Source organism: Coturnix japonica, chromosome 2, assembly GCF_054131305.1.
Source record: "Coturnix japonica strain WE chromosome 2, WE-NBRP24, whole genome shotgun sequence".
Classification (NCBI taxonomy): domain Eukaryota; kingdom Metazoa; phylum Chordata; class Aves; order Galliformes; family Phasianidae; genus Coturnix; species Coturnix japonica.
The window spans coordinates 111781272-111792063 of record NC_140664.1 but is presented as its reverse complement, the minus strand read 5'-3'; the positions used below and the strand labels follow the sequence as shown (position 1 = coordinate 111792063).

Sequence of the window (10792 nt, the reverse complement as noted above, 5' to 3'; positions counted from 1 at the left end):
GGCTAAATTATGTGCCAAAAAATGTATCTAGTAGATACAGTTATTGCCTTGTGATGCCTTCTGTGCCTGTAGAAACATGATAAATTATATGAAGGTATTTGTAACATAGCTTTCTTGAACGAAGCCTGGCTTTACAAGTGTTCTTTACCCCGCTGCCAAATGACAAAATTCAGACATCTTATTTTAAACACAATAGCAGACAACGAAATGTGTGCTTGGCCCAAAATCAGAAACTGCAATTCAACAAGAATTTTACAAAATAATGAATATTATTTTCTTTCATACTTCATTCTTTGGTCCCTTTTTCATTTCTTTCCCACCATTTACACAGTGAAAAATGACAGTAAGTGTATTTTCTTCAGTTTCTTTATTTTATTTTAAGCTCCTGTTAATTCTGCTATCAGCATCTTGGTAGCAAGCCAGCAATTAAACTACAAAATAAAGTTGTCTTTTTGCTACGTGGTTGCACAATCAAAACAAAACAGAAAAATATCACCTTAAAAAAAAAGAAAAGAAAAAGAAAAAGAAAAAGAAAGATGTCAGCTAAAACAATCAGCCATAGTTGATTCTCAGTTTTGGTTTTCATCTTTTGTTTTTCAGGTTTAATTTAAATGTACTGAATTTTGGTAGACTAGCATGCCTGAATAGCAATATCAGTTTCTCCTCTCCTGTTGCCTGCAACTATGTTACATGGTATTACTGAAAACAAGAAATATCTAGCAACAGAGCATTTAAGAATAGAAATTGCTGAGGCCAAAGGAGGAAAATCTTTCATTCTTGTCTTTATTTCAGCCTAGATAAATTTGTAACAGACATTTTATATGCACTCTCTGACACGTCATGGTGCTGAATAGAATGTATCTTGGGACACTGAACAGCCAAGAGGAAAGAGATTTGCTAACTTAGCATCTCGGCTGATGAGTAGAAGTCCATCAACTTCCTTACCTGACTCATAAAGTGAGACAAAAAAAAAAACCAACCCTAATATCAGCCACAACGAGTGAAAATTAGCAGGGCTTGACATGAATGTAAATGCTAGCCAGGTGGTGATTTAATGTCTATAAAATACAATAAACCCTCACATTCCATGTGTTTTGTAACTGGGCACACAGTGGTTGTTCAGAACAGATGCAATATCCACATCACAGTTTTGAAGTTGTGTGCATTTTTTTTCATCCAGGAGTAGCAACAGGTCAGACTGATTTTTGGCTTCTCTGTGTCATTAAGGGAGAAGAGAGAAAGGATTATGCAGGACTACAAATACATCGCACCTACATTTACAACGGGGTCCTCAGCAAGTGCAAACTTTCCAGGACCCAAGTCTTTCAGAGATCAGAGAGCTTTTAGAGCTCTTTTTCCTAACAAAGGTGTGCTGTTTGCATGTGTTTTCAACTCATTCATTCATCCAAACATTCTCTGATCTGCAAAACAGGAAGCAGACTGCAGCTGTTCCCACAGGTCAATGGCTCCGTGCCCCACGTACTGTAGGTGTGCTGTAGATGTGACCCAGTGTCAAGGTGGGGGTCGAAGCAGCGGACTGTTTGCTGGAGATCCCAGGAGTGGAGCATGACAATGATGAACCACGCTGGCTGCTGAGCAGGGGATGTGTCACTGTATGTATAAGAGACACCTGTGCTTCACAGAGAAGTCCTGCCCTGGAGCTCCCTGACAGATGTGTTTGTCCCAGTGCAGAGGAGGCTGTGAGGAGTTAGCAGTGCGTCACTGCATGCGGCACAGTGAGCAGTGGCACTCTGTGTTTGGCATTTTCCCTGTTCAGCTTTGTTCTATCCTATGTAAATGGATAAGCACATTAAGCTCCAATTCAGAGTGGAAACATCTGGAGCACCCAAAGCAAAGCAGGTACGATCATCAGAAAAAAAATATCTCTGAAGGTTGCAGGGGAGGGGGCCAAGGAGTTAAAAGCATGTGAAGAGTGTGCAGCAATGGGAAGCAGTACAGAGGAAAAAGCCCCTGTAGTTCTGAGTATCACAACTTTTTTCCTTAGTTTAGAACCTGGCCATAGGCTCTTGCATCTGCAGGAAAGTAGCAGCATTAATGCTCGCTTGGACTCCCAAAAGTGTTCTCTTCACCTTTCCATTTTTCCTTTGCTCACTGTGTCCCTTCCATTGCACTTCTGCACCCTGCAAATCTCAGAGGACAGCAAAGCTGGGAGAGGCAAGATCTGGCAAAGGAGGGTGAGTCCATCCAGCCACGCTCAGCCCTCTTCCAATAGGCTGTGCACAAAAATATTTAATACAGTGTACTCTTTAAATATATATATATATATATATATAAAGAAAGAAAAAGAAAGAGAAGAAAAATAAATCTTTATAAGAAGACTGCAGAGCTGAGGAGCAGAGCAGTGTTCACTGTGGACAGGAATACACTCTGCTTAATGGGCAGGAGGAATATGCTCTGCTTGTTCCACGCACACAGAATTTCTCCCCACCATGACTCACAAAAACACTGCTTCTGACTTCAAGTTACACGGCACGTGTGAGTTTCACAGCAGCCAGCAGCCCCTGCCATCCTGTCAGCTGCTCCCTTCCCCCCCGCCATCTCCCCCCTCCCACGCCTTGCTTATTTGCCAGGTGACACCCGCAAACTTCAAGGGACACCTCTGCCCACAGCAGCCGCTTGCCCCGTGAATACACAGCGTCACCTTCGAAGGAGCCCGGGCAAGGAAGGATGGGAGAGGCACTGCTCCGACGGAGCGGGGAGGAACGCGCTGGGCACCCCCGGGGTCACCGCGCCGGAGAGCGCACACCGGGGGGCGCTGCGAGCCCGCGGCGCAGCTCCGAGGGTCGGGCAGGCTGGGAGCCAGGCAGCGAGGCAGAAGGGCCGGAGAAGGATGCGGGGCAGCTCGCTTTCCCCCGATAGAAGGAGTTGGGTGGTGATGCAGGGAAAGCCCGGGCACCGCTGAGAGCAGCCGCCTGTTCCAGAGCGCTGACGATAAAATAAGAAAACTAATTCCCACCGCCCACCCTCCGAACGAAACTGGAGCGGCGTTCCTGCTCCCCGACAGCAAAAACTGTTCCAAAGGCGCTTCTCGGTCCCGCCCATACTGTGTTCCTTCCCCACCCAGGGACGACGTTTCCGTGTCACCTCTGCTCACAGTGCTGGTCCCTCCTGCCCCGTCCCACAGCGCTGCGCTCTGGAGCCGTCGGTTTTTGCACCTGCGAAAACTACGCGGCAGCGTTTAGCTCTTCGCAGACTGAAAGCCGGGAATGTCACAGCGCTGAGCCCCAGGTGGCTCCCAAGAGAGATGCCCGTCGGCGGCAGCTGCAGCACTCCGAGCACGCAGCTCTGGGAGACTGTTCATCATACGAGGAGTAAGGCAGATCCTTGGTTTGTTTCGAACTCTACAATTGTAAAATGGAGTTACCTCATTTAGTGTGCTCCGGTAAAGCTCCTACCACTTGCCTCTATTTCCCTAATACCTTTGTGGAAAAAAAAGGGGGGGAATCATTTCAAGCAGCAGTTAGAAAAGCACAGAACAGGAAACACAGGAATTATCCTCAGTGACACAGGTTTTCTCTATGCATGATTCCCTGAGATGTAACAATTTCCCCATCCACTCAAACCCAAGATAACCAGCTACCTGGAGAAGTCACCACTCAAACAGTCAAAAACTCAGTGTTAAATCATTTATATGCTTTTCTCCACATAAACACTGAGGATTTAATGTATACATATCTTTAGTACAATGAGCCAAAATGGAGCAAGCTAAGAAAGCAGACCCTGATTTACACTGAGAAAGGGAAGGCTGCTCCTGTTCAGCAAAAATGATCCTCTTACCACACTCTGTGGGAGTGTACACAACTACACACCTAATCTGTTCACACATTTTCCTGGCTCTTTCTTCCCATAGCTAAATGAGAGGTCACTCCATAGAACGCAACTGGAGCATGGCAGGGTTTGGCAAGTGCCTACCTGTAAGCGTTTGGACTGAAAGATCGGTTGTGCCGCGTTCAGCACCTTTGCAGCTGGGAAGAGTCTGGGGCTGAATTGAGCACCGCATTCACAAACCGAGGATGCGGTCTTTTATTTCTTCAGCCCTAGCCTGGAGGCAAAGAAACCAGCAGCCCCTGGTCCCCGTTCAGGCTGGTAGCAGTGGGGAAGGCATCGAGCAGGGAGGAAGTGATGCTGTGAATAGCTCGGGCTGTGTGCAACTCCTGTCACTGGTCTATTGAAAAGTTAAACAGGAAAATGACAATGAAAAGGCAGAATCATGGGAAAAGGGGACGCAAAATTCGATAGACATTGCTACGAGCTTGAAGGGGAGAGACTTAAAAGGTCAGAGAGCAAACGGGAATGGCCACAATCACCAACGGGAGGCTGGAAGGTATGGTGATGGACGCCAGTTTGACCCACAGGTCAGCAAACTGGTTTAGCTCTACCTTCATCTGCACAGAGCCAGACAAGTTCCCGGCTCCTATCAAACAGCTCAATGCCCCTATCTGGAGGGGTTTAGTAAAAGGAAATAAATGACCAAAAGGAGCTATTCAGTCTTCAAGTGCCGGGTTTTGCTGCTGAAAGAAAGAAAAAATGTGTGTTCTTACAGATCCCAGAGCAACACAGCAGCTCCTTCCCAGGAAGGATGAGTTTGTCACTGCTCCAAAACAGATAACTGGGCTCCCAGCTGGTGGCATTTGGTGGCTGTTCCTTCAGAGGGGATATTGGAGAAGCAGCACTGGTACCATTCGTCTGTCCCCTTTTCATCTGGTGCCCACAAGGAATAAAGTAGCAGGTAACACCTCTCCTCACTCCCACAGTGGGAATCTGGTGCTGGTACATTGCTGCATTTCCACATTACATTTGTAATAATAATCTTAAAGAGAGGAAAAAATGCAGAGCAAACTGTTGCTTTGCTTCCATAGAAAACTTTGCAGGCCCCTGATGGCTGCATCTGTAATGACACACATTCAGAAAGCAGCTCAGAGAAACTCAAGCAGAGCAAATCCTGGTTCCAATGCACCTTAAAAGTCCCTCCACAGGTCTATACCATACACAGCTCCCAAGTGCACTGGAGCCGAGTAGCCTGCTTGCTTTTGCTCCGTGTTTTAATGCTGCTCTGTAGGACTGTCACAAGAAAGTGCTTTCCTATGTCTTCACAGAGATCCCTCTTCTATGCCAATTCCAAGCTCTACCCCAATCTCTCAGCACATCGATGGTGCGAAGCATGAAGGGCCCCCATTTCCCAAAGGGAACAACACAATCTGCCTGATAAGGTGCTTAACGTAATGCTCTTGGGAGTCACTGCCAAAACCCAAAGACAACGCTTCCCGATCAAGCAGGAGGTGGCAAGTTTAACCCTCCCACCCACCCTGAGCTCTTTTTAAAGAAATAATTCTCATTCATATACCGGCATCACATCAGCCTCTCTCAATGTGAGTAATGATTCTAAAAATTGATAAAAGTAAAAATAGAAATAGAAAAGAAAGATGCAAGCAGTGTTGACGCTTTTCCTTTCGTTTCCTCTCCTAGTGCGCCAAGCAGAATTGCCAGTGCGCACCTGGTGCTACCCAAGAAGTGGCACAGCGTACAGCGGGGTTCAGTTCATTGCATTTCCCTTATGGAAGAAACTATCTGAGAGCTGAGTGTGCCACAGGGCTCAGAGCATTGCGCTGCCCAAGACGGTGGAGTGAGAAAGAAGAAAAGCAAAGAGCTGACTGGGATAGAATGTTTGCTCTGGAGTTTATTAATACCATTTAAAATATTACAGATAAAAATCAATTACATTTCATGCATTTAAAATGCAAATCTAAAATGTTCCAGCGAAGGGCTTTCCATTTCAATGTGAAATATCCAAATTATTTCAACATTACAATGAGACAATTAGTTTGCAGCAGGGCAAACCGCTAATGTGGTGTCGGGAGTGTTTATTAACATTTATCAATATTATTTGTCAGGAAATACACATAGGCCAACGTTAGTTCAGTTTCACTCGGACAGTTTATTAATACATGGGTCGTGGCAAACCCACTTCAGGAACTAGAGGAGAACTCTCACTGTGACTATACCTGAACTGCCAGCAAATGCAAATAAGTACATGCTCCATTAAATTAAATGTCATTCAACATTTATCAAATATTGTTTGCTTAATTACAGTTGTATGCCTACCTAAATTAATATTCAAGCAAAACCTATATCCTGAAGTGCGCTTTGATGGACGCTTCAGGAAACGAGTCCAGAAATAAAACTGAGGAGGGCTGCGCTGGTAATGCTTTCTGGTGGCAGGAAAAGAAGGATTTAAAATAAAATAAAATAAAAACTAAAAAATAAAAATAAAAAATGCTCGAGTGTACTTCAATATATTTCCAAATATTTACTGGAAGTAATGTACAAGAAAAATACTATACAAAATCGTCTCCTGGACAACTGCACCTCACACCGATACGTTGGTGGAGTCATTGTTACTAATCTAGAACGATTCCCCGTGGTACAAACCTAGAGGTTCTGATGTATTTTACAAACATTTCACTTTCCTCTCCTTCCCCCCCACCCCGGCCTCCCTCTTTTTGGCATCTGAACCGCAGCTCCGCTCACAACCAACGGTGCTTCTTTATTCGTATGGGGTTTAAAAAATAGGGGATTTGAAACCTAATCGTTGTCAGTGGGTTTCGCGATTCCCACTCAAGCGGGAATGATCCAAATAATGATTCGAATGGGCCGGAAAACGCAAAAACGTTCGGATGTGGGGAGGTAAATGACTGCAATGGGGAGGGAAAAAAAAAGAAAAAAAAGAAAGAAAAAAAGAAAGGGAAAAAAAAGAAGAAGAAGAAGAAGAGGGGAGAGCACCGTGTCTCTGAGGTCTCCGGGAGCAGAAGGGCTTTTGGCAATCACCGAGACGAGGGCGGTCCCGACGGGACGGAGAACCGACGGCGGGCGCTGCTCTCGCAGCCCGGCACGGGGCCCCCAGCCTGGGAAGACCCCTCCGCCCGACCGCGTCCCCGGGGCGCCGCTCCCGGACGGAAGGGCTGCGGTTTCCAGCGGGAGAAACGTGGCTTTTCCCACGGTGCGACCCGACGGGGGGTCCCTAAGGGACGGGGAGGGCAGGGGAGGCGGCCCCCGGCGGAGCTCCGCCACCCGCCCGGTGCGGTGCGGGGCCGGAGCGCGCTCCCCACGGGGCCGCGCGGGTACTTACGTGTCCGCGTCCCCTGCGCGGCGCTGCGCGGCGCCGCCGTCACTCGAGGCCGTTGCGGTGGCCGGGCTCGGGGGGCGGCAGCAGCTCCGGGGAGTGGCAGGGCGGGCTGCCGGCCGCGCTGTGCTCGCTGTCGGTGTCGCTGCCCTTCTTTCCGCCGGGGCCGGGACCGGGGCCGCCGCCGCCGGGTCCCCCGGCGCCGCCGGGGCCGCTGTGGGTCTTGACGTGTTTGCTGAGGTGGTCGCTGCGCATGAAGCGCTTGTTGCAGACGGGGCAGGCGAAGCGCTTCTCGCCCGTGTGGGTCCGCAGGTGCCTCTGCAGCTCGTCGGAGCGGGTGAAGCGCTTGCCGCAGAACAGCCAGTTGCAGACGAAGGGTCGCTCGCCCGTGTGCCAGCGGAGATGCGCCTTCAGGTGCGACGTCTTGCCGTACACCTTGCCGCAGCCCGGGATGTGGCAGCTGTGCAGCCCCTTGCGCCGCAGACTGGCCCCCGCCGGCCCCAGCCGCTCGGCCTCCTGGCAGTTGGGGCAGTCGCAGGTGGCGCGGCCAGAGTAGCGGCGGGCGGAGGAGCGAGGCGAGGCGGAGAGCGGCGCGGTGGGACCGCCGCCTAGCATGGAACCCCCGGCGCCGGCCAGCGGCGAGGGGGCAGAGTCCGGGTAGGAGCCGGGCAGCACCGGCTTAAATCCGTCCATGAGGTGCTGCCCGGCGGGGCTGAGGAGGTGCGAGGAGGCGCCGCCGCCGAAGGCCGAGTGCCCGAGGCCCGAATAATCCGAGTTATAGCCGCCCAGAGGCGAGTGCAGCGAGGACTGGAGGCCGCCGGCAGCGGGGTGCAGGGAGCCGGGCAGCGCGGCGGCCCCGTTGGGGCTCTGCACGTCGATCCAGCCCGCGCCCACGTCCCACCAGCTGGAGGCGCCCGCCGAGCCCACCTCGCCTGCCGCCAGCCCCGGGTGCGAGGGCTTGAACCACGACTCGTAGGGGTGCGCCATGCCCACCCGCGGGTAGATGCCCTGCAGCCCCTCCACCGACGCGTGCACCTTGGAGATGAAGACGGGCTGGTGAGCCGCCTCCTGCCCCGCCGCCCCGCCGCCGCCGCCTCCCCCGCCGCCTCCGCCGCCGGCGCTGCCCGGAGCCTGAAACACGGAGTAGTCGTTGGCGAAGGGCGAGCTGGCGGCCGCCGCGCCGCTGGAGGTCAGCGAGAAGGCGCTGGAGCCCGGAGAGCCGCCGCAGCTGAACGAGTCCGAGACGAGCGCGGCCGCCGCCGCCGCCGCCGCCGCCGCTGCCGCCGAGGATCCGTTCCGCGCCGCGCCCGCCACGCCGAAGCCCGGGAGGCCGGAGCCCACTGCACCGCAGCTGCCGGCCGAGGCCGAAGAGGTGGAGGAGGAGCGTTTCCAGGGGTGGAAGCCTTTGCCGAAGGAGGACGCGCTGTCCGAGAGGGCGGACGGCGAGGGACTGGGGCTGCCGATCTTGTTGCAGGTCGCGGCGAGCATGGCCAGCGGCGTGGAGCCAACCCGCGGTTCCTCCTGCGGGCACAGAGGGGACGGGAGCGTCCCGCCGGCGTCAGGCACCGAGCTGCACCGCCACCGCCATCCGCCCGCCCGCCGCCCCGGCCCGGCCCGGCCCTGGGTCCCGCGGATCCGCTGCCGGTCCTCCTGCCCCGGGAGCTCGGGGGAAAGAGAGGGGGAAAAGTTGCTTCTGGTGCCGCGGCTTTGATATAGCTTAAAAGCTGCCACCAGCCCGGAGGCGGCGGCTGCGTTCGTGCCGTTCCCTTCCCCGGGACCCGGCGCTTCCCGGTCCTCGGGGCAGACGGGGTGGTTCGTTAAGTAGTGAAGCGCCGGGTTATTAAAAATAAATAATCAAATCAATAAATTGAAAAAAGGCTTCCTTAAAGAGCCTCGCGTACCAACCGTAATTAAATATATACATCAATTTAACATCTGTACATCTGTACGTACTCACAAGTTCAACATACCTGCTGGACACGGCGGGCTGTGTTATTTTAAAGGGAAATAGAAAGCCACAGTCGGTTGCAAATTAGAAACTGCGACCGACAGAAGCGGCGGTGCCGGGGTTTCCCTTCCAACAGCCACATGTGCGGAGAAAGGCCGCGGTGCGGGCACAGAGCGCAGCCCGGGCGCTGGGGGCTGTTCTTACAAATGCCCTTAAACCTTTTCCTGCTCGCTTGCAAAGTGACTCTGCCCCTTTTCCCCCTCTCGCTCTTTCTTTTCTCCGAAACTCACTTGTACTTAAGTTTAAAAAAAAAAAAAAAAAAAAAAAGGGAGGAAAAAAAAAAAAAGCAACAACAACAACAACAAAAAAAAGGCTCAATAGAGGAGACTGATAGCCCCGGTCAAGACAGGGGTTATTTTAACCCCCTCCAATCGACAATAAAAAGAAACTAATTAAACCAGCAAGAGAAAAAATCCTTAGACTCACCCCTAGAAGTGAAGTTGCCATCACACAAAAGTGCCCTCCTCTCAGAGGATCTTTTTTATATTGATAAATCAGAGGCAGTGTTTTTTTAGAGGTGTGCAATACAATGCTCAGTTCCGCCCATTCCACCACAATTGTAGCTCCCTCGCTGGCTTTGAAGTGCCGCTGAGCCGCCGCCAGCCAATCCCCGGCCCCGCCGCGCCGCTCGCCGACGTGACTGCGTGAGGTCATCAGCGCCGTCGAGCACGGCCCGGCCCGGCTCGTCTCTGCCCGGTTCGACTCGGCGTGGCGCGGCTCGGTTCGGTTCGGCCGGGCTCGGTCCGGTCCCGCGGCTGGAGCGGTTCGCCCCTCGTGGGGCCCCGACGGAGCGGACGCCGCCCCTCGTCCCGCAGCCCCGGGAAGGGCGGGCGGCCCTGAGCCGTTCTCGCTCGGGCTGGTTGGTCCCGGCCGCCCCTTCCCACCCCTTCGAGGTGCGCGCGAGGCTGCTCGGATCTGTTTGCATTTCTGTACCATCGCAGCGGTGGCAGAGCGAGGGAGCATTGCTCAGCCCGTTCCCCAGCCCCGTCCTCCGTCTCCCGTTCCCCCCGTCCGCAGCTCTGGGCCGGGCTCCCCGCAACTTCCCAGCAGCCGAGGCTGCCCCCGGCCCGGTCCGTGATCTCCAGTGGAGAACCCCGCGGTGCGTTGGCATCGTGGGGGCAGATATCCCTTCCCCTCTAGCGGTTCCGAGGGGATATCGACTGTACATCATATCTATTGATCTGGGGGTACCGTACATTATCATACTTCGAAGCAAGAGCGAAGTAAATTAATGAACTGCTTTCTTTCTCTGAAGGCTGACGGTTACCATAAATGTCGCGTTTCTCTCTGACTGATTTTCGCCTGTTGAGAAGGCGTGACAGGGCCAGCCCAGGAGGAGGAAGGGGTGGGGGAAGGAGGGAACTCCGTTTAACAAATAAAAAAGAATTAACTTCATTGCTTTGGTCTCCTTCTATAATGATATTCATTTTACAGACCTAATGCACACTTGTTTAAATTTCGGGTTTAATTTAATCAATACTATCACCCACAAAGGGGGGGTGGGGGGGGAAGAACATTTCCCGGAGATACACCCTTGCATGAATGCTTATTAACTTTTTACCTCCGCTTCCTTTATCTGCTGGAGGTGGGGAGGAACTATTAAGACATTGATCAGAAAGTGTAAGAGCAAAACAAGCATCGCT

The 10792-nt window shown here is 52.3% G+C and overlaps 1 protein-coding gene across 1 annotated transcript; it reads right to left on the bottom strand.

Annotated features, from left to right (window-relative positions):
- Positions 1–5678: 5678 nt before the first annotated feature.
- Positions 5679–9803, bottom strand: SP8 (Sp8 transcription factor). The gene is made up of 2 exons (XM_015853669.3): positions 9576–9803; positions 5679–8662 (listed from the first exon to the last, which is right to left on the bottom strand). Exons 1-2 carry the CDS (start codon positions 9801–9803, stop codon positions 7187–7189), a joined length of 1704 nt encoding a protein of 567 aa, XP_015709155.3. The 3' UTR covers positions 5679–7186.
- Positions 9804–10792: the final 989 nt, after the last annotated feature.

What these genes read in the sequence shown, in the direction of transcription:
- SP8 (XM_015853669.3), bottom strand. Translation starts at nt 9,803, where the DNA reads ATGACCTCACGCAGTCACGTCGGCGAGCGGCGCGGCGGGGCCGGGGAT. An exon ending in TGGCAACTTCACTTCTAGGG is followed by an intron (nt 8,663 to 9,575) that starts GTGAGTCTAAGG and finishes CTGTGCCCGCAG; the next exon opens with GAGGAACCGCGGGTTGGCTC.